The sequence below is a fragment of the Maylandia zebra genome, linkage group LG1, assembly GCF_041146795.1.
Source record: "Maylandia zebra isolate NMK-2024a linkage group LG1, Mzebra_GT3a, whole genome shotgun sequence".
NCBI classification, from domain to species: Eukaryota; Metazoa; Chordata; class Actinopteri; order Cichliformes; family Cichlidae; genus Maylandia; species Maylandia zebra.
The window spans coordinates 23,039,048-23,062,240 of NC_135167.1; the positions used below are offsets into that span (position 1 = coordinate 23,039,048).

Here is a 23,193-nt window from a genome sequence, read left to right on the forward strand (position 1 = left end):
CTATGGTACAATGTTTACTTGGATACTTAATTTTGAGGTTTATTTCATTTAATTTATGCTGTGATAAACCACAGATTTGAAACAGACTGCTTCATCTTGATAATATATTCATACCCCCTAGTCCCCAAACCCACCTTTGTCCCCCCTAATTTTATCAACTGGGTTATCCCACAATTAAATTATTTCAAGCAAAGGAAAAAAACAAACAAACATTGTAATTAGCCTCCACCTAACTTAACCTCTGTTAACTATTAACTTTTGGAGTTTTCTGTGTTAGGTAGCATTTAAACTGATTGGTTTACCCTGTACTGTGGACAGCTGCGGTATTTCTAAAATAGCATACAAACTGTTTTATTTATCTATAAGAAGAAGTATTAGGGCCATATTTAAAAAAAAAAAAAAAAAAAAAAAAAAAAAAAAAAAGGAAAAAGTAACGTCATCGGCTGACAACTGGGTCACACCTGCACCTGTGATTGACGCTCCTTTGATTCGGACAGCAACCCCGCCCCTGGGTTATTCCCCATGACGTCACTGGAGATAATCACGGAAGTGAAGTGAGCGACGAAACAAGACTCAAATAAGTTGGTGTGTGCGCTCGACTCGTATTTACAGGTAAGCTTCTGGCTTTTTTTTTAACCTGTTAAACTATTTCGAAACTATCTGAATTCTTAAAGTCTTTCAGTGTATTTGACTTGGTTTTGTTGACGTTAAACGACGGAGCTAGGTCGGTAGCTAGCACAAACGATAACAGAAGACTGCTAACAAAGCAAAGGCTGTAGCTAGCAGATTTGTTCACACAAGCACCGGCTCGGGTTTTTAAAAAATGAATGATTGTAATGTTAATGGATAAAACGGTACTGGACACGATAAGACGGTATCGTTTAAAGTAGCATGGTTGGCCTTCTTGTTACCTGTTCTCGGCGTCAAGCTAAAGCTAATGTTTTGAGTCGTTGGTAGTTTAATACTTTGTGTTGGTAACTAACTTATGTTTATTCCTGACCTTGTTTACGTGTGTGTGTTTGTGTTGTGTTTCGCGTGAATGTGCGGAGTCATTGTGTTACGATGGGTTGGTCATGCTCACATGATTGAGTGACTCACTGGATCAGAGATGGTAAGTTAGATGGGCTCCATAGGTCGTCTTCACTTATTTCCCCTCTCCTCTCTCCTGTCCAAAGGCTGTCCGTCATCATGCTGGGAGGAGGTTTCAAATCAGAGAGGCTGAGAGTCAATCTCCGACTGGTCATCAACCGACTCAAACTCCTTGAGAAAAAGAAAAGTGAGTCACTGTGCTGCTCTCCAATAGCTGAAGTGGCTCTTTATTTGTAAAGTAGTTCTAATGTTTTTTTTTTTCCTTTTCCCATATTGCCAAATTTAATATAAAGCTGAGCTTGCTCAGAAGGCCAGGAAAGAGATTGCAGATTACCTGTCATCAGGTAAGGATGAGCGGGCACGGATCCGTGTGGAGCACATCATCAGAGAGGACTATCTGGTTGAAGCCATGGAGATCTTAGAGCTTTACTGTGACCTGCTGTTGACTCGCTTTGGCCTCATTCAGTCCATGAAGTGAGTACTGAGCATTGTAAATTCCTTACCTTCAGTGTCCGTCCTCGTTAACACGGTTGCTGTTTATCCATTATTAGAGAACTAGATCCAGGCTTACAGGAAGCAGTGTCCACTCTCATCTGGGCAGCTCCTCGTCTGCAGTCAGAGGTGTCTGAGCTAAAAATTGTAAGTTCTATCTAAAAATTTGTCTCCAGTGATAATAAACACTTGGTATTTACATCTATTCCTTTCAAGTCAGTATTGACAATCTTGTTTCTAAAATCTTCTTTCAGGTGTCTGAACAGCTGTGTGCAAAATATAGCAAGGAGTACGGCAAGCTATGCAGGACAAACCAGATTGGCACAGTCAACGACAGGGTAATTTTTTTTCCCCAGTGACTGTCCACAAGCTTGTATAGGAATGTATGAACCTTTTGTCTAGTGTGCTCTTAGCGACATCTAATCAAATATCTGATTTCAGCTGATGCACAAACTGAGTGTTGAGGCTCCTCCCAAGATCTTGGTCGAGCGCTACTTGATAGAGATCGCAAAGAACTACAATGTCCCCTATGAACCTGACGCCATGGTCCGGGTAAGCAGCAAAGAATCTGTTGTTACTCAATGTGAAAGTTGGAAATTTTGCCCTCTGTTTGTTTATTTACCATCCGCTACTTCTCCGGATAGCCCGAGGTGTGTACTGGGGAGGAGGCAGACCTGATTGATGTCGACAATGACAGGAAGTTTGGAGGAGGAGGTGGTGGAGGATTCACAGCTCCTCTAGCTCCTGGAATCCATATGCCTATGCCCATGCCTATGGCTATGCCAATGCCAACAGCTTTCAACTATCCACCTCCCAATGGAGCTGTAAGAGTTTCCTTTTAAAGACGATGATTTAGTTGAATAATATTGTGTTGCTTTTTACTTTCTGTTACAGATTTAACGTGAACATTTCACTGATATTAAAACAAAAACACTTTTTTTAACTTTGCCTTGTAATGACATGCAGATAATGTTATGCTCATTTTCAGGATATTGCTACATGTGTATCTGGATGGAATTTTGTTTTTGGTTCTCAGAACATCTAAAGAAATTAGCAAATTGTTACTACTGGCAGTGACCCCTCAGCTTTTCATCCATTTCTGAAAGGCATAGATGGCATGGAGCATTTACAGCACTTGTTCTAAAAAAAAGTATATTTTGTTACATTTTAACAGTATGAAAAGTCCTTCACAGCTGCTTCTGACTTTTGAAGCATGTTGTTTTGAGGACAATTTAATGGCAGTAAGATCACCAGGATGAAATAGATTCTAGTTTGTTGTATTTACTCTGTATGAGAACTATACACTATATTGATAAAAGTACTGGGCTACCTACACCTATTGGAATCAATCAAGACCCATATCATGAAGCTCCTGGCACGCAGTTTTTGGGCTGATGTTAATGCCAGATGTTAGAACTCTATAGTTATTGAGTCAGCAGTCTTAGTGACTCATTTAACAGCCTGACTTGTTAACCTGGTAACATTGTATTACAGTACCTGTTCAGTGACAGTGAATGACCCATTCATTCATAAATGTTCACAAAAGGGGTATGGCCCAATACTTTTGACCTTGTAGTGTAATATGTACTACCTTCCTCAAACTTGTTTGACTTTTTTCTTTTTTTTTTTCTTTTTTTTTTTTTTTGCTTACCCCCAGGAACCGTTTCATGCACCCGTTGGAACCTACAACAGCTTCCAGCCCCCCATGGGAGGAGGGCAGCCACCTCAGTTGCCCACTTCTCCCCCTACATACGAGTCTGTAAGTCTGTACGACTGAACCCTTCCCCTCCATCCATGCCCCCTTCATGTTTCCAAAGATGGACAGACGGACAGGGCAGGGAACCACTCAGGGAAGAACTGTTTATTCGGCTTGCTTACAGTTCTGCCTGTCCTCCATACTTTAACATTATTTCTCAGAGTAGGCCCAGATTCAGGTTCATCTGCACGGATGTAGGTAGCTTGAAATTGGCCAACTTTAACCTACTAACTATGACCTGATCAGCTTTTCTTAGCGGGACTGAAAGAAGCGATAACTGAGGCCCTTTACCAAAAATCATGTTTAGTGTTGCACACTAAAGGTGATGGTTTCCATTTTTCTTTTCTTTTTTGTTTTTTGGTTTGTTTTTGCATCTGCCTTTTATAAATGAAGTATTAATCAAAATCTTATTAATACTAACAAATATATGTATATATTTGTTTTTGTTTTTAAATATGGGGATGAGTTCATCACGAACACATTTGTTTGTTTCAGATTGACGACCTAACTGAAAAACCTTCTGTTCCTTCCCAGGGCGTAGGTGAGTTCTGTCAACAATCAGCAGCACTTAAATGATGAGAGGGGAATAGTTTGTTTTCTTATTGTCAACGAATCAACTGAAATAACTATAACCCACATTGTGCCAGTTAGTCTTGAATAGCATTTAAATCTTTTAACTCTACCCACATGAAATAATTTTTTAAAACATTTCATATATATACGTAACTCTTTGACAAAATTATCTTGTAATTTATTGTGCAAATTGAGCATTATTAGCATGCCAGTGTGCTTGTTGGAAGCAGATTTGCTGCTTTGATGTGTATTTGCTGCAGAAGGATGGTGAGGCTCATACTAATGAAAGCAAAGGTTACAGAGTGCAGCTCACAGGTGGGGGAGGTCTGTGGAACAGACCTCGTTTGTTTATTTATTTTAATCTGTCTTGTTTGCAGTAGATTTTAACAAGGTGGGAAAATAAAGTAGGGTAGGACTTAAGTTATCCTTAAAATGCTCACCTGCCAAACATTTTCCTAAATAATTAATGCCTGTTACTCTCCAGGTCCCGCTCCTTCGGCTCAGATTTATGACAACAACGCTCTTCCAGAACTCCCATCTGTTCCTGACACACTCCCAACATCCTCCTTGGGCAGAAGCAACACCACCTCGGATGACATTGACTTTGATGATTTGACGCGGCGCTTTGAGGAGCTGAAGAAGAAGACCTAAATGCTTTAACCTGATATACATAAACAGGCCTGTGTCACCTACACAGCTCAGAACAGGAAATAGGAATTGTTCAAGGCTCTGAATCAGATTTGGGTAGCTCTCCTCCCTCTTTCTTGGTGAAGTAATTTTACACAAATATTAAACATACATGTAATCTATTACCTCATTTATATAGCTGTGACCAGCTAATGAGAGAGAGTACTTTTTAGCGCCACATGTTTTCATTTCTTCTATTTGGCACGTTGGATAAAATCTTAAACAATCATGCGGGTATTCACCCCTTCTCGCTCCTTATTTAAAATCGCACTGAAGTTTAACCTTTTCCATTTGTCTGTGTGGTAATTAATATGTTCACATTTAGATCTTAAGTGTTGATTTTTCTGAAGGTTTTGGGTTTGATTGATATTTATAGTACATGCCTTTATTCTACTTTGGACACACTGTCGCTGTGGTCTTTGCCACTGTGTCGCTCAGTCCCGTCTCAGACCAGTTTGACAGGTATAGCGGGCTGCGCCACCTCTGTGGCGAACAAGCTTTTACGCATTAAAATCTCCATTTAGTTTCCAAAGTGAGGCTCCAACAGTAGTGAGGTTTTTCTCAGCTGTACCGGGACACATAGAAGCCATATTTTCAGTGTGTTACGCAGTTTTTCTCACTGTGGGATTGTTAAATACTCATTATTACCGAGGTTCTCAAACTTCAAGGTGTATTTGTATCAGAAAAATAGTATGGTTTCAAACCTTTTCCGTTTGAGGGCGATGGGACACAGATGTAAAATGACAACATGTATGGAAATCTGTAATTTAATACACTTACAGCAATATAGGTAGACTTATGTACATGAATGATTTAACTGTATAGGAAAAGGAGTTTGGCAACCGGGAGTTGTTCAATATTTGACAAATCTGTTTTATATACACTATCTCCAAATAAAGTTTTCTTTTTGCCCTTTTGAATTTCAGTTTTACAAAATACCTGCACTTTTTTTTATGACTGAACAAACAAATTTGCAATTAAAATCCTGGCAGGCGAAAGCAGCCAGCCAGCAAACTGATTTGATTAGATGTAAAGTTTGAGAGCAGAGGAAAAAGTTCGTGCCATTGTGATCTTGTGCATGGGTCTTGTACTGTATGTTCACCACTCCATTTGCCTTACCTTTCACCTCTCATCTGAGGCCTTGCCAGTCTGTTTTAGGATTAAGCATCTGTTATCCACCAAGACTGGACACATAATGCGTTTTTCAGTTTCTAATTGACCTTATTTGCGTTACACTCCACAGATTCTGAGTTTTAATTGGCTTGATAGATTAAAAAAAATCTGTACAGGCATTAGAGGTAGATGTTTCTAATTATTGTAATAAATGTAGTGAGAGGTTTTTGTTATTGTTCCTGTAACCTGACTACACCGGGCTCTGCTTGCATGGCAAATAGACGGTGGCCTTGAATAATATGACTCAGCGCTTTGAAAAGCTTCCCCACTGGGTTATACGTGCAGTTAATTAATAGTTTTACATGAGCTGGGAAAAAACGGAGAGATAATTAACCCTACAGAACTGTGATCTGCTCACTGTCTTTTCTATGTTCGATTGTTCTTTCATGTTAAACTTTAAGACACAAAATAGTGTCTTGTTGCAAAAAATAGTTCCCCTCCCCCCAAACAATGTATACTACAATAACAATTTAATAAAAGACTATTTGGAACTGGAAAGCTTGTAAGGTCTGCACATAATTTTCCATCAGTTTTTCTTTTTAAAAACAACCTGTAATGCTCAATGGTAACCAGCAGAGGTCGCTAACATTAAGGGAAAGCTCTGAAAGGGAAATAATTTTTTCAATTATGTAAAACATACTGTGATTTAAGTTAATGTGAAACTAACCTCTTTACATAATGGATCCTTTCAGTTATCGCAACATAGTCTTGCATCAAGTCATAGTTGACTCATTTTCTGTTTGACACTTGTGATCAATACAGGTGTGAGTTAAGAGCGGCTCAATCATGTGAAAACTCATCCTGTTAAGTTTTAGTGATCATTTGGCTTTGGACAGTCTCCTCTTTGTTCTTTCTTTGAGTTTCTAAAAGTAGGATGAGAGGCAGAGCCTTCAGGTATCAGGCCTCACTCCAGCTCTCAGTTTGGATTTGGGAGAGAGATTAGGCTTAAAATTTTACTTTTTCCTAAAGCTCATGTTTTCTCTTTCATAGTTTGTTTTATCTGTGTCTCCCTATCATCTCCTTTTTTCCTTTTCTCTTTTCCCTCCCTGAGCCTGGTTATCCTGGATGTTTCTTCCTGTTGAAAGGGAGTTCTTCCTCCCCACTGTTGCCTAGTCCTAATTATAGGCTGCTTGTTGGTTTTCTATCTAATATTGTAGGATCTTTACTTTACAATATAAAATGCCTTGAGGTTGCTGTAGTTTTGAATTGGTATGAGATGAATTTCTTGAGTCTTGTAGTCTGTGGTCACACCGTTTTACACACTTGTGATAATATTTGTGTTTTTCTGTGTGATTGAGCCGACTGTTTTTTAAACTGGTGTCCAAAAAAGACTCGAGAGTTCTGTTTCCAAGGGTTGGGATGCTGTTGAGATGAGTAGATCCCAACAAACTAAATGCGGGAGTGTGTTTGTAAATAGTAAGTGGACTGCTTCTTATATAGCACTTCACAATTCACACTCTGACGAACGCATCAGAAGCAACCTGGGGGTCAATGTTTTGGCCCACGATACTTTGGCATGTAGACTGGAGCAGCCAGCCACTGAACTCCCAACCTTTAGTGGACAATCTGCTCCACCTCCTGAGCCTCAGCCAGGGAAAATGTGGATGAACGTGTGTGGGAAGTACTAAAGCTGGGAGGTAGTTAATTTCTTTTTTTTATATTGAACTTATAAAATCATACATACAAAATTTGCAAGAGGTTTAGCAGTAATCATGCAAAGGTCTCAAATACCACCTTTTGGTTCCGCTTTCCAGGATAATCTGGTGTGATAGTCTTTGTGCACTGATTATTTTACTAATGCAATGACTGTTAATTGTTATGTAAGCTGCTGGTCATCTCTGGGATTCACTAGGGATGCATACACAGATCAGCACATCTCTTTTTGACCTGAGTTCAATTTTATAAATCATTTAAACATTAAACATCAACTAAGCAACTGCAGATTTTACCAGAGAGCTGTTTATTGAAATTCACACATATAATACTACTGTATGACACCAGTGAATAAATAGTTTAAATCATTTGTGATTAAGCACAGAAGATCTAAGACAGGACAATCAGCTGTCTGAAGAACAGCTTGTATTCCCAAACCAAAAGCACAAACTTGAATGAGATCTGTTACATAAGCCTTTTAAACTGAGGACTGAATGAATCTCAAAAATGCAGCCAAGAGTGATAAAGAGGCATGAAACACACTTTCAGAATCAATTACAGTGACAGGAGTGAAATGAAAAATGTAATCAATTAATCATTAGCTCCCAGATGGGCAGCAACATAAAAGCACCTTCGCACTATTTCACACAACTTCATTTACAGCTATTAACCGTTAGAATCATAGGGAAGCATTTAAACAGAAAGCTGTGTTAAAGTTACTTTGCAGGTTTTTTTCTGTTGAAATTTCTCTTCTATTTCTCCTGGATCACTACTTTATTGGATAAAAGACAGCTTTTTTCACACTCGATGATAATAGTTCTTAACGTGTTTACATATGTCTGAATCTGTATATGTGTTTTGCACTAGCATTAAATGAATGTATCAACAGTTTTTTTAAAAAGGAAAAAAAATCTCTTTTTCTCATATGTAATCCTGGTGAATTTCACATACAAGAACAGTTATTTAATTGCCCATTATTATGACTCACAACTTCAAAAAGATTCTCATAGGCACTGGAACCTCTGTACACATACAAAACACCATGACGTGTAATGCAACTCTATATCCAGAAAGTAAAACTTACAATAAGTGCAAAAGATTTCCTAAGAAGCGGGGGGGCATGTGTCGCAGCTGTGCATGTCAGAGGAGTCAGCTCATGTCGTCAAATGCAGTAACCTCACATTGTGTCCCTGCCGCTGTACTGTCTGCACTTTTCCTGTTGCTCTGTTAAATGGAGAAGACACAACTGTAAGACTCAAAGCACTTATCTTAAGCTCCGCAAAGGGTACATGGATACACAGATGCACGAGAGAAAGGTAACAGGAAAAGAAAAGGGTCAGTCCTTTATCGCAGTCAACAAAATTTTGGGTGTGTGTGATCTGCATGATTACATCAGAGCTCTCGGCAGCCAAGCTGAAAAAAGGGGAAAAGGCTTCCTTGGTCTGCTTCGTGAAATATGAATGAGACGGTTGCAGTAAATCTTTCCTGTGTGTTGAATAATATTTAGACACTATCTCAGGTTAATATGAATCCATATAATCTTTGCATGTTGGTAAATAAATTCTTCTAATTTGAAATATGAATGATTATTTTTACATGTACACGCAAAATAGGTTCATCCAACCTGTTTCATTTTCTGTGAATTAATGAAAACTTCATATTTTTTGATTTTAGGACAGCCTGGTGACCACCTATCTGACCCATTGTCCTCTGACAGGAGCTACAGGCCACAGGAATCATAATGCCAAGGCCATTTGGACTCTAAGTCAGTGCAAACATGTAAAATGAAATCAGTCCACCACAATTTTGCTTTTTGCAACAAATGCATCCTTGTTGCATCTACTAATTTTTATATATATTCATGAATCTAATTGTTTACATTCAGTTGTATAAGACTGATACATACACAGATGCATAGTGTTATAGTGGACAATATGTTAAGAACTTTAATGCACTAAACAATAGCAGCTCTCCTAACATCATTATATTTTAGTACGGTGACAATAAGGCTTTCTAATTTTTTTTATTTTAAAAAAAGTACTCCAAAAAGAAAAGATACTGATTATACGCTGCTGAGAAAAACGTCACAAGTAGCACAAAGAGGTCATTAAAGAGAGTAACAAAAGTGACTTGTTATTACTAATACTACTAATGATTATTATCAAAGAAAAAAATGTTTATTTAATTTTAATATCTATAGTAAATATCTATAAAATATTATAAAAATATTTATAAAAGAGAAAAAATGGGTACTTTTTTGTAAATATAAAAAAATTATTCAACAAAAACATCACATCACAGTATATACTTAAAGCTTTGCACTGACCTGTTCTGGCTGCACAGAGACTACAGAACAAGTTTTCTTACCTAACAGGACTTGCTCAACTTCTTCACTCTCGTCTACAGCTACAGGTTTGAGCAGCAGGGCGAAAATCACAGCAACGCCTATCACCTGTGAGAAAAAGCAGACCGCACAAGAAACGAATAGTGTTGCATACACGTTTGCAGAAATTTCAAAAACAGAAACAAACTATAACATTCTGTAGAAACCCAAGTATCTTCAAATACATACATCATCTCAGAGTGTGACATGCAGGAAACACTTCAGATTATCAGCCAAGCAAATTGACTTTAAAAAAAAAAGGATTTATTTTACCCACCTTTAGAGGCTGCAGAATAAAGATGCTTTCGAAAAGGGAGAGGCCCAGAGACATGACCCACTTGATGGACTTCTCCTTGCCGTACTGAAAGCCATACAACAAGGTGAAGAAAGTTGAAATGCCGCTGATGGACAGCAACAGGAACCAGCCTACAAACACAAACCACCATGGCAGCCAACAGCCCAGGATGGTCGTTGCCTTCTTCTTTGGCTTCTTCGCAGGAGGTGGGCTGGGTTGGGACGAGATGGACAGAAAAAACACACGCATGACGTACCAGTTCAGTATAATAGCACAAATAGCTCTGCAAATATTTTTGTCTCACTGGCAGTTGGAGTACTGACCAGTAGGCCAAGTGGCTGCTGAAGACCATCTCAGTCTTGTGAACCAGTGCGTTGGTGTAGTTGAGGGCCTGCTGGTACTGGTCTAGAGTCGCAAAGTATCTGAAATCCAGTTTCTCCAGGCACATCAGGAGATGACAGAGACTAGCTAGGAGAAACTTGCTGCAGTACACCAAGTGATGGTCGCTCTCACTCTCTCCTGAGAAAGATTTATATTCAAACATATACATAAGAAGGTAGTTACATTTCTCTTGAAGTTACCTCTTTCTGAGAAGAAAGGTAACACTACTGTCACACTACACAAGGCAGAAAAGTGCTGCTGCTTGGCCTGATCAGACAGAGGAGAAGTTATTTGCCTAAAACTCAATTTGAATAGAAAGAAATAGGTCCTAGCAGTGTGCTACATGGAAATCTTTAAAAGACACGTCTGATGGTATTGATGTTTTTTTCCTGACAACATAAAAAAAAAAGAAAATAAGCCTTAAATACAAGCGTCATGTTTCTCAGCACTGTTGTTTCTTTGAGATAGGTCTTTGAGATAGTTTTTAGATTGTTTGAAATAACTGTTGATGGGGTGAGAGCAAGGAAATAAGCGTTCACTAGCCGTCTTATTGGTTCTTCTCAGAGTAGCAACAAACTGCTGTATTCATAAGCTTATGCATCTTATGTACTCTTTTATTAGTTTAAGATCACTAATAGTATGTTGCTTATGTGTATTCATGTTAATTTGAGTATATTATAAACATTTTATCTGTCTCTTTTTTCTTTCTTTTGCTGAGATTAAAGTGAATGAAATAAAACTACCTTGCATGTGCTGAATTAATTCATTCAACCTGTCCAAGGCCGAGAAGAGATCAACAACGGACTCCAGTCTGTGCATCTCTAACATCTTGTTTCTTGGGCTCTTGCTCGCCAAAGAAATGATCTGCTCTACATCCTGTTGCAGGGAAGAACAACAAGTACTAAATTATACATGAGCGGTGCACTGTTTCACTGCATAGATAAGTATGTAATAGTAAAGGAGAAACCAGAGCTACACGGACTATGACATGGACTATATTCAAAAAACATCTCAGGCTTGCAGGTTCTGTGATGAGTACGGGTCATCTGACAAATATAAACATGTAACGCACCCTCAGCACAGTCGGTATGTTGAGTATGGGGGGTTTCACGTTCTCCTCAGGGTCAGCTTTTTTAGATTTTGGAACTATGCGAGGTTTGATGCTTCGAAAGATTGTGATGATGAGGATGTTGATTGGGAACATGAGGAGACCGCACTGCACGCCCACCATGAGGTCCTGCCAGGTCATCTTTATTGAACCTGGACAGACACAACAAAGGACACGGTGATGATGATGTGAAGCAACTAATACAGCTCCAGCTAATAACACCCAAATAAACAGCTGCAAACAGTAATGCAATGTTTTACTGCAGGGTTCTTTCTCAGTTGATTTTAACAGAAAGCTGTGTGCGACTGTTTGCTCTCTGACCTCGTGGAATCAACTTTACATTATTTCAGTTTGAATATTGAATATCTATCCATACAATAGAAAGGTGTGACTAAAGGTCACATCAACAGAAGATCCAAGTGCAGAATGTAAAAACTCAATAACACGTAGATCTGCTAAGAAAGCACCAGTTTTAACAGTGTTTGGCCAGGTGGAGTTAGTAAGGTTCTGAGTTTGGTGCACATCTGGATGCAAATGTGTTGTAGGTAATTATTAAGAACCAGTCATGTTCACCTTCGGCATGCAGCCTTGCTCCTAGATACAATCGCTTGTGAGCAGTAATCCTTATCCAAACACTGCTAATATTAGCACAAAGAGCAGGTTCCCCTCCTGAATTAAACTTTGTTGTTTGATGCTAAGAAACAGATGTAATCAGTAATCAAACAATAATCTAAGACTTTGTAATCACCAATTGAAAAGAGTACTGTTGAGTTTGGATCCACAGGGATGTTCCAGAAGGCGATGTTGATGGCCATGGTACAGAGCAGAAGGCACATGCAGCAAGAAACCCTCTGGGCACGTGTGAACGGGCTGCGTGAGGGAGGATCCACGATGGACACCCAGATGTGTTCGTCTCTAAAACCAGTCGATGTCCTGGTCTGGAAAATGTTCCTGAGAGAGGACGGAGAATAAATAATCACTTAATTTAAGCGATGTGATGAGCAATTTATTTTCAGCAGTGTAAAGGGACTCTAACCTGAAGCTGGCAACCTCGTTGACTTTTGCAGCATTGAAGGTTTTTTTGGTCATGCCGTCTCCGCGCTCAGAACTCAGCCAGCATTCACAAAAGAAGTGCCACATGTGTCGCGTTTGGAGGTCCTGTACAGTCATTTTGTTTATGTACCTTTAAAGAAAAAATATACAGAAATGAAAGATGACACATTTAACATTTACCTAAGGAATTAAAATCATGGAAATAAAAAGCAACATTGCAAACTAGGAGCACCAAAACAGAAAAAAAAGAATTCAGTTATTTAACTCGCCATACCATGTGAAAGAAACACTCACCAGACGTCATTAGTAGAACCCAAATCTATATATTCATAGCCACACTGTAAATCATACCTTGCTTTATCATCTATTTTACTCTAAATAGAGTCACAGTTAACAAAATGAGCATTATATTGCATTAAAGGAGACTTGAAACGAATAAATAAACCCATCAGGAAGGTATTTAAAGGCATTTTTAAGCACCTTAATGCACTAGTCCCTTTTGACTAGTCCCTTACCTGTATAATACCAAATCAATCCAAGTATAAAAAAAACACACAGCTGTCTGTGTAGTATAGTAGTCTTTAAATAGTTGCCAACTTTTCAACACGTATGAGAGAAAACATTCTCATTTCTGATGAAAAGCACTTCATCCTGATCTGACGTAACGCCAAACGATCTACTTTTTGCTGCTCATGTCCTTACCACGATGGATGACCTCCAGAGTTGTCGTGCTGCAGCCTGATGGTCTGCACTTCACCCAGTGGGAAGGGTGTGGTCAGCACGAAATAATCAACAGATCCTCTCTCAAACACTGGCTTCTCTGGGTCTGTGAGAGTGTGTACGTTACTCTCTGCTTCTGAGCCAATCAGCTTCACTGTGACCTGCGGGAGAGCACAGCGTACCGGTGAAGTGACCCAGACTGTATATACAGGGAGTGCAGAATTATTAGGCAAATGAGTATTTTGTCCACATCATCCTCTTCATGCATGTTGTCTTACTGCAAGCTGTATAGGCTCGAAAGCCTACTACCAATTAAGCATATTAGGTGATGTGCATCTCTGTAATGAGAAGGGGTGTGGTCTAATGACATCAACACCCTATATCAGGTGTGCATAATTATTAGGCAATGTCCTTTCCTTTGGCAAAATGGGTCAAAAGAAGGACTTGACAGGCTCAGAAAAGTCAAAAATAGTGAGATATCTTGCAGAGGGATGCAGCAGTCTCAAAATTGCAAAGCTTCTGAAGCGTGATCATCGAACAATCAAGCGTTTCATTCAAAATAGTCAACAGGGTCGCAAGAAGCCTGTGGAAAAACCAAGGCGCAAAATAACTGCCCATGAACTGAGAAAAGTCAAGCGTGCAGTTGCCAAGGTGCCACTTGCCACCAGTTTGGCCATATTTCAGAGCTGCAACATCACTGGAGTGCCCAAAAGCACAAGGTGTGCAATACTCAGAGACATGGCCAAGGTAAGAAAGGCTGAAAGACGACCACCACTGAACAAGACACACAAGCTGAAACGTCAAGACTGGGCCAAGAAATATCTCAAGACTGGTTTTTCTAAGGTTTTATGGACTGATGAAATGAGAGTGAGTCTTGATGGGCCAGATGGATGGGCCCGTGGCTGGATTGGTAAAGGGCAGAGAGCTCCAGTCCGACTCAGACGCCAGCAAGGTGGAGGTGGAGTACTGGTTTGGGCTGGTATCATCAAAGATGAGCTTGTGGGGCCTTTTCGGGTTGAGGATGGAGTCAAGCTCAACTCCCAGTCCTACTGCCAGTTTCTGGAAGACACCTTCTTCAAGCAGTGGTACATGAAGAAGTCTGCATCCTTCAAGAAAAACATGATTTTCATGCAGGACAATGCTCCATCACACGCGTCCAAGTACTCCACAGCGTGGCTGGCAAGAAAGGGTATAAAAGAAGAAAAACTAATGACATGGCCTCCTTGTTCACCTGATCTGAACCCCATTGAGAACCTGTGGTCCATCATCAAATGTGAGATTTACAAGGAGGGAAAACAGTACACCTCTCTGAACAGTGTCTGGGAGGCTGTGGTTGCTGCTGCACGTAATGTTGATGGTGAACAGATCAAAACACTGACAGGATCCATGGATGGCAGGCTTTTGAGTGTCCTTGCAAAGAAAGGTGGCTATATTGGTCGCTGATTTGTTTTTGTTTTGTTTTTGAATGTCAGAAATGTATATTTATGAATGTGGAGATGTTATATTGGTTTCACTGGTAAAAATAAATAATTGAAATGGGTATATATTTGTTTTTTGTTAAGTTGCCTAATAATTATGGACAGTAATAGTCACCTGCACACACAGATATCCCCCTAAAATAGCTAAAACTAAAAACAAACTAAAAACTACTTCCAAAAACATTCAGCTTTGATATTAATGAGTTTTTTGGGTTCATTGAGAACATGGTTGTTGTTCAATAATAACATTATTCCTCAAAAATACAACTTGCCTAATAATTCTGCACTCCCTGTACTTGAAGGACCGCACTATTTTTGGCCTTGTGCAACAAACTGTGAAGACTTGACATAACCGGTGACCGAGGTTTCTAGAGGGATTTCATATGTAATTTCAAACCGGCTTCCATTAATTTAAGTACCTTCCCTCTTCTTGTAGATATAATATTAGTGCTTGACAAAATAATGTTAGGAAAACACAAGTTAACAATATTCTTTGACATGTAGTCCTTAGGAATTTCTTTCATACTTCTTCATTTATAGTTATCATAGTATTGTTGTTATAGTGAGTGACTCTGTCAACCTATCCAGTAATCCAGTGTCAGTGGGAAGTTGTGAGTTGGCTGTAAAATAGTCTTATTCATTAAAGACAGGTATGTCATCCTGTCTGAAAACAACACTAAGATGCCTGTCTGAGCGTTGAATCGGGTTTGTTTTCTGTAATCATCTCTTATCCGCAGTGATTGTGGTTTATAGTCTTCTACATGTAGTAAAATTTAAATGAGCCTATCCTTTAGGGAGGCGCCCATATTTACATAGTCCTTTTTCCGATGGCCGTGTTTGCTTCTTGTTTGCCTAAATGGAGCTTTTTTTTTCTTTTTAACAAATATATTGACTTGTTTTAAATGTAAATGTTCTTTATCAACTAAATTCCCACTATAAACTGAACTGAATCCACTGCCTGTCTGTAAGGTAGTGATTGTCAGTGCTGCATGATACTGCAAATTTTGGTATCAATCTGATACCGTGTAAATACAGGGCCAGTATTGTGAAGATCGACACTTTGCAGGGGAAAGCAATGGGTCATGATGTATCAGATGAGTCATCATCAATTTGCAAATTCTAAACACATTTTAATGACCACTAAAAACTGTGATTTGTACTTTTCACAAAACTTAGTTAATGCAACAAAGCAATGCTTCGCAGCTTTTTGTGTATTTTGAAACTGCGACCTGGAATGTTGATGTGTCTCTAAAGCTATATTGTGCCATCAGCTACAAATAAAGACGTGACCATCAACACGAAAGGCTTCAGAGATTTTTAATAGAGCATGTTTGAGGTATATTTTTCATTAAAAGAATATTTAACACAGTTCAGTGGACTACATACTGAACTTAGAGGATACAAGCAAAGTATCAATCCTATTGTGATAGTATCAATAATACTAATACCAGCACTTGTATTAGTATTATTGATACTAAGCGCCTTGAGATGACTGTTGTTGTGATTTGGCACTATATAAATAAAACTGAGTTGAAATGATATTTTGATTGATCTGCCCATCTCTGCTGTCAGTGGAAAAAAGACTTACATTGGCACTGGTCCCAGCATTTCTGCGGCGTCCAGTTTGGATGCCGATCAGGTAGCTGTACTGTGCAGCTGGGTGATTGTCCTCCAAGAGTGTCATCTTTCTCTGATGGTTCAAAAACGTACAACATTGTGATGTTAAATAACATGAAAATATACATGCAAAAAAAGGCTGGATTTATGAAAACTGGCGGGAGACAGGCTGACCCTTGTGCGTGCCCTCCGGTCAGCATAGCAGGCCCACAGCAGTGTCATCAGGTAGAGTCCGAAAAATGCACACAGCAGGGCCAGCACCACATAGTTCTGATTCACAGTGGCAAACAGCTCTGCAGTGCGGGATATGTCGACGTAGTTTGGCATCACAAAGAAGGAGCTCCCAAAGATAGTGAGGTGATTACAGAGACACTGCGTTCGGTGCGGAGTGCTTTCTTTCCCCACCTGAGGAAAAACACAACACATGACTGACTGGTACTCACCTATGCTAGAATATTATAGTGCATGCAGAGCCAAATGATCAGATTTTATCCAGGGGAAAACATACCATACAGCCTTCAGTGCTCCATTTCTTTGCGTCTGTGTTCCAGTACAGGCACTTGCTCGTAAAAGTGGTGATCTTCAGGTTCATGTCTGGCTGCCATTCAGAATCAGAAACTCTTGTATCAATATACCAAATCCCAGGAGTCTTTTGTAACATCTCTGGTGTTATCATCCAGCGAAATCCCTCTAAAGCAAAAAAGCAAAACCCCCCGAAAACAAAACTTAAATATACTGCATAAATAAGTGTTTTTGCTATGATCAGTACATATAAATAATACCAGAGCGAGGTGTGGCCATTCTAGTGACCTAATTTGACTTTGCTGACAGCTACCTGTGCGGTTCAGTACAGTTCTGTTGCTGTAGTTTGTGTTATTAGGAGGCAACCCATGAGACAAGAGGAGAACCAGTGACACATTCACATTGGGCTCCACGCCGAAGAAGATCGTCACATTAGGGTCTGAGACATTGAGTGTAGTCACCGATTTTGAGCTTTTCTCTAACACGACAGTAGTGTTGATCAGAGCTGCAGCATTTGGACGAGCCAAAAAGATCTGGTGAAAGGAAGGAAAGAATTTGTGGCATGAAGAAAAACATCTTATTTCAGTCTGGGTTTTAAAATTAAATATTCAGATGTTTTTGTTTTAAAGCAAGCTTCCTAGTATTAACCGACCCATCTTGATTCATATTTAATCGGTTATTTACTAGTTACATATTAGAAACGATTAAAACTATAAACCAGGCATCACTGAAAGCTTTACTGTACTTACACCTCCATTCTTCTAACTGTAGCTACACTAAGAATGTAAAAGTCACCTCCTGTGACAACTGACATTTGAAACAATTAGCAAATGAAGGAACTGCTGGTATTCCTTATTCAAAAATTAAATAAAACAAAAAAGTAAAACTATGACCTTAAATCATGTTATTTTAGTAAAGATAATTGACACTAATCACGATGTTTAAACAGTTAATTATTAACGTCATGTTATTGATGCATACGCATATAATTGATCTCATCTAAGTAATTGTGCCTTTGTGCTTCCAGTAGGTTATTGTGCACTTTCATACCTCCCGGTACTGATATTTTCAAAACTGACAATAAAACAAGATTTGCGATTAGATTTTTTTTCTTAATTTTTCTATAGCTGTGATGTCACTTTTGTAATTGCATTGGGTGTATTGACTGTGCGGAGAAATTTGATATTGGCAGGTGTGTTGGCAAAGAGGAGTTCAGGAAGACAGCATGTTTGGAGTACACTGAGGATGAAGGCTTGAAAAACAGTATGTAAGTTAAATGACTAAACATTATGAATTTTTGGACTTTGTATGTGATTATTTTGAACCGTTTTTATGTTGTTTGTTTTGTTTTGTGGCTTCATTGTCTGCGTAAGCATCTCAGCATGTTTATTATGTTTTGTCTAATTGTGTATTTATTTTTGTTTTTCTGTCTTTTTCTACTACAACTGCAAGACACTGCAATGTCAAAATGTCCACTGTATAATGAATAATGTCGACTGAGCTGTTCTCATACAGTAAGCAGTAAGTTGGCTGTACCTCCACCATCTCTGTCAGGTTTGCCACCTTAATGTCCTGCGTTCCATCACTAAGTGAAAGGCTGCACACACTCCCTGTTATGTTGTCTTCAGATGGATAGGGATTTTCATTGAACGTAGTCATCTAATAGTGACAAATGCTCAGTTAAACAGGCTGTGGATGTCAGCAAAGATAAAAACACTAATGATGATAACACACACACATACTCAGACCTGAGAGATGATGTTGTTGTACTTATTAAGCACTGGTCCAAGCACTGAATTTGAAGGGAGCTTAGCGGAATTGCCAACTTTTTCTGAACCCAGCACTGAATTGCCAATGTCAGCAGGTTTTTGTCTGATGGAGGGGAAAATTAATTTTATATGTAAAAGTTTTTAAAGCAGAGGCAAGTGACATTTTAAAGCAAAATACCCACGTTTTCTGATAAATGGTGCCCATTGGGTATTGCATGACAAATTCGTTCTCTCCTGATAGCAGGTTAGCAACTTTCGCAAAAATCTTAAAGACATCTCCAAACAAATCCTGGAGAAGAAAAAACATCATTCCAGTGTGAGAGCTGAAACAATAACAGAGACATTTATGTTGCTGGTGATGTAGTTACGTGAACTTACTTTAGGGTTTGGGTTGTTTTTAAGATCGCAGTTTTTCAGTGACAGACTCAGGATGGCACTGCTGCAGTTGAGGATGTGATTGAGTGTCTCGGTGTTGTTCAAAGCAAATGAGACGTTCAGTAACGCAACACTTTTCAACAAATTACTCACGAATGCTTCCTTTTGGAAGAAAAAGGAGGGAGAATTTAGCACAGCATGAATATAAAAACATGAGAATAAAACAGTAATGATGACAATATGGGCATATCAATGGAAATGTAGCAGCTCACAGAGCTGGAGGGAATTTGGGTGGAAAACCTGATAAGATATTTTATTACACCTCACCAAAAATCTCACTATGAAGGTAACCCTCTCACTTGCTGGAGAAATTGTGGAAATACAAATGCAAATCACTATCATATTTTCTGGGACTGTCATGTTATTAAAACTTATTGGAAGGGAATACATGCAGAAATACAAGAGACATTTGGAAGATATTTACCTTTGAAGACTAGAGGAAATATAAGTTATATTAATGGAAACAGAAACACACTCCCTACATGCCTTTTTTTTCCTTTGTATTTTTTATTTATTTTTCTGTTTTGCTTCTTTTTCTTTTTTCTTTCTTTTCTTTCTTCTTCTTTCATTCTTTTTGTATCGATATTTTAGTTGTTTAAATACAGAAAAAGGGAGGAGGATGTAGTAACAAATTGCTAAAGTTGATGGTATGGTACAGTGATTCCTAAATGTCAATTAAAAAAAATAACAGTACAAAACTAAAAACAGTAATGATGAAAGTGTTCTTGCTTTCGTAAATAAAGGTACCCACCCTGTTGCTATTTGTCGGTTCCCCTGGTGTCACGTCCATCGTATTTAGTACTCTGTCTGCATCCTGTCTCAGAAACAAGGGACAGCTTTTAACTCTGGGGTGCTTTTTTATAAAAAAAAAAAAAATTGTAATTCAAAGCTCCTCATAATTTATAAAAAAAAATGTTGATATGTAAAATGATTTGTCTCACCTTGAGAAATACGTTAATGTTTAAGGTATCCAAAGCTTTTTTAAGGATTGTTTGGATCGTTGGATCGTCAAGGTTTTGAATTAAATCTGAAAGTAGACCCCTTTTGTGCCCTGGAATCAAAGAGTATGTGATGTTTAACAAGGTCCAGTAAAAAAAAGAAAAGAAAAGGGAAAAAATAAGCGATACAACACTAGATTTATGTCATTTAGGGTGTTGAATAAGAAGACACAAATAAAGTGCATTCTAACTTACGAAGTTTGGTTGCATGGCTGGAAATTTCGGTACACTACAAAGAAAACATGAACAAGGTGGACAATATGAAAGCTGAGTCTTGGAGGCTTGCATGGCTTATTACTGCCTGTGAAATTTATTTGTCTTACCTTTGTGTTTGAGGGAGACTGTAAACCTTTAAAACACAAAGTTATGTTATGAATGAAAGAGCACAAATGAAGAATGAAAACAAATCTGGTTAGGTTAAAGCTCGGATCAGAAAGCTTCACGTACTGTGGGTGCAGAGGAAGCCTCTTTTCTTTTTACAGTCAGACGTTACGAGCTGGAGAGGATTCAGCTTCATGTATGTACATGAGGTGTTTTCTGTTGAAAAGAAATGGCATTAGGAAAGGTTAGTTTTTGAGACAAAGGTTTAACAACGAGACAACAACTAACAGGGCTGCAACTGTCAATACACGGTTAATTATTTACAAATCAATAATCTATAGGTAAAATGTAAACAGATGATCCCAGAAGCCACATAAAGCCATGTGTAAAGTCTTCTCATTTCTTGCTTTATGTAATTAAAAACACACATTTGAATGATCATAACACAGGTGGATGGAGCAGATTTTCCTTTTTGATCCTGGTAGTGTTGTGGGAATCTTGTGAGGCAAACATCTCATCGTAGAGATAATCCTTCAGGTACGGAAACTTATTTCTGCCACCATAAGTTAAAATTTTGTATTATTATCTAAACATTTTGACCTAATAACTTGAAATTTCAAGCTGTTTTCTCAACGCTTGAGAAACACAAAAAGTTTTCTTTGTTACAGATGTGGAAACAAATTTCCATATTCTGGAGACATGGGTGTAAAGCATAAAATATATAATCAAGGAGAAGAGTTATCAGCACAGGTGTTCATTTAGTTTTGAAGGATTTCATTTCACAGAGATTTCCTTATACCTTCATTCCTTGTCTACATCTACTTTCACTTCTAGACAAGAGAATATGCGCTCTCCCACAGCTGGACAATATGCAACCAGGCTATCCTCGAACCCTCTGCAGAAGACCTGCGGTTAGCTCATCGAGCTTTATTCAGGCTCTACCAAGCCTGACTCGTCTCACCCTCCAAAGCAGGCCTCGCATAAAGACGCAAAGTAAAAAAAAACCTTAACCTAATCCCTCACAGGAAGCAAATAGTGTTGGAAATCTTATTGGGTAATTTATTTATTGTGATCTGCAAGTTTGTCTTATTTTATGACATGAATCTTCTTTAAAAAGCAAAACAAAACAAAAACAAAACAAAATATTTACACACCCAAGGGAACATATTCAAAAATATTTAAATTCAATTGGTGCTGGTGACATGACAAAAATTCAAATGAAACCCAGCCTTTTCTCAGCACACAAACGTCATCAACCTCTCTTACATTTATGTCAATTTATTGTAATGTATAATTATTTCTTCTTAACGATATAGTGACCTGAACTTACTTTCAGGTCCTGGTTGATTTGAAAATGGCAGTATTTCAGTGAGAGACTCATGATGACACTGCCACAGTTAGTGAAGAGATTTGAGGGTTGTTTAAAGCAAACAAGACATTCAGTCTCTTTTTTAAGATTATTTTTATGGCATTTTGATTTTTTAGATAGTGGAGCAGTGAAGACAGACAGGGAAGTTGAGTGAGAGAGAGAAGGACTTACTTGCTCACAGAGTGGGCTAAACTGACAATCGACATTCAGTATCTTATTGCTTGCCAACAAAACTATTGTGATTAAACCATTAGCAACCCCCCCCCCCTCCAAAAAACCCCCCCAAAAACCAAAAAAACCCAAAGCACTGGTGATTGATCAATTCAAACAGACAAGTATTACTTTTTTCTTTTCTTCTTTCCCAACGTCTGTCAGACATGCCTTCACTTGAAAACTCACAGGCCACAAAAGCACAATAACCTGTGCAACAGAAAATAAAATTACGGCACCAAAATGCATGTTGTGTTTGTGTATTTTACTTACTATCGGTGGATTTCCAGTTATCCTCTCCAACTGTCTTTTCAAGCCACCATGTGTGATTGAAGTTGGTGTTCCAGTCTTGAGTTATGTTGTACAAGAAGATTTTGGTTGGGTTGTTCATCACCTTCAGGAGCTCTCCTCCTTGCTTTTCACAGCTGCTCCTAGCCTGGGAATAGGTTTTCGGTTCTCCAACAAACTCGAAACATACATTTCTGAAAACAAATTCACAGTTTGCCGTGAAGTTGTTTCCTGGACAGTTCTCGGTTCTTTCAGCTACACACAGAAATCCAGCTGAAATCCACACAAAGACAGCTGTCCGGAGTACCGTATCCATTGTTATTGTTCTGTGGAGAGCACGAGCGCTTAGTGCTGCTCGAACTGTGGCTGGAACAGATACTGAGCAAGGTCACTTCAATCCATCACATGAAAATCAGGGAGCTTTCTCCAGAGAAACCCTGCATATGTTCTTAATACATTAGGAAAATTACCCGAGACACTCAAACAAGATGCAAACTGAAGGAATCACTCAGTGTCATTAAAGGCCAATCAGGCTGACCTTCTAAGAGTAAGGACAATTCCATTGTTTGATTTGCAGTTAACAGTAAAAACACTTTATTCCATTACAATGACATTTTTCCCCCAAAATAATTCTTGAATCAACACTTGCCTGTCTTCGTGTTGACTTTTTGTGAGAAGCATCTTCTTATTAGTCGTTTGCATTTTCTTTTCTTTCTTTGTCTTCTTTTTGCTTTAGCTGTCCATTGTTATGATCCCTGTAGTCTACTGTTGTTCAGTATTACCCTGTTGTTACCAGAAGTTATGAAGTTTCATTCTCATATGC

At 38.6% G+C, this 23,193-nt stretch overlaps 2 protein-coding genes across 2 annotated transcripts; one reads left to right on the plus strand and one right to left on the minus strand.

Annotated features, from left to right (window-relative positions):
* The first annotated feature begins 457 nt into the window (after positions 1-457).
* ist1 (IST1 factor associated with ESCRT-III) lies at positions 458-5,517 on the plus strand. Its single transcript, XM_004543272.5, has 10 exons — positions 458-612; positions 1,176-1,276; positions 1,383-1,563; positions 1,641-1,728; positions 1,836-1,919; positions 2,023-2,133; positions 2,226-2,405; positions 3,239-3,340; positions 3,833-3,878; positions 4,395-5,517. The coding sequence occupies exons 2-10, from the start codon at positions 1,189-1,191 to the stop codon at positions 4,559-4,561; spliced, it is 1,047 nt and encodes a 348-aa protein (XP_004543329.1). The 5' UTR covers positions 458-612; positions 1,176-1,188; the 3' UTR covers positions 4,562-5,517.
* Positions 5,518-7,707: 2,190 nt separating this feature from the next.
* Positions 7,708-22,734, minus strand: pkd1l3 (polycystic kidney disease 1-like 3). Its single transcript, XM_076883445.1, has 23 exons — positions 22,356-22,734; positions 20,630-20,719; positions 20,506-20,531; positions 20,378-20,411; positions 20,126-20,235; positions 19,936-19,998; positions 19,128-19,286; positions 18,932-19,038; positions 18,729-18,852; positions 18,517-18,639; positions 17,294-17,513; positions 16,967-17,148; positions 16,633-16,863; positions 16,430-16,531; positions 13,346-13,524; positions 12,627-12,773; positions 12,339-12,541; positions 11,555-11,742; positions 11,226-11,358; positions 10,425-10,620; positions 10,084-10,312; positions 9,791-9,875; positions 7,708-8,647 (listed from the first exon to the last, which is right to left on the minus strand). Exons 1-23 carry the CDS (start codon positions 22,684-22,686, stop codon positions 8,601-8,603), a joined length of 3,309 nt encoding a protein of 1,102 aa, XP_076739560.1. The 5' UTR covers positions 22,687-22,734; the 3' UTR covers positions 7,708-8,600.
* Between the last annotated feature and the right edge of the window lie 459 nt (positions 22,735-23,193).

What these genes read in the sequence shown, in the direction of transcription:
- ist1 (XM_004543272.5), top strand. Translation starts at nt 1,189, where the DNA reads ATGCTGGGAGGAGGTTTCAAATCAGAGAGGCTGAGAGTCAATCTCCGA. An exon ending in ATCCACCTCCCAATGGAGCT is followed by an intron (nt 2,406 to 3,238) that starts GTAAGAGTTTCC and finishes GCTTACCCCCAG; the next exon opens with GAACCGTTTCATGCACCCGT. An exon ending in TGTTCCTTCCCAGGGCGTAG is followed by an intron (nt 3,879 to 4,394) that starts GTGAGTTCTGTC and finishes GTTACTCTCCAG; the next exon opens with GTCCCGCTCCTTCGGCTCAG.
- pkd1l3 (XM_076883445.1), bottom strand. Translation starts at nt 22,686, where the DNA reads ATGGATACGGTACTCCGGACAGCTGTCTTTGTGTGGATTTCAGCTGGA. An exon ending in AACCGACAAATAGCAACAGG is followed by an intron (nt 19,287 to 19,935) that starts GTGGGTACCTTT and finishes TTCTTCCAAAAG; the next exon opens with GAAGCATTCGTGAGTAATTT. An exon ending in AACTGTACTGAACCGCACAG is followed by an intron (nt 17,149 to 17,293) that starts GTAGCTGTCAGC and finishes TTTTTGCTTTAG; the next exon opens with AGGGATTTCGCTGGATGATA.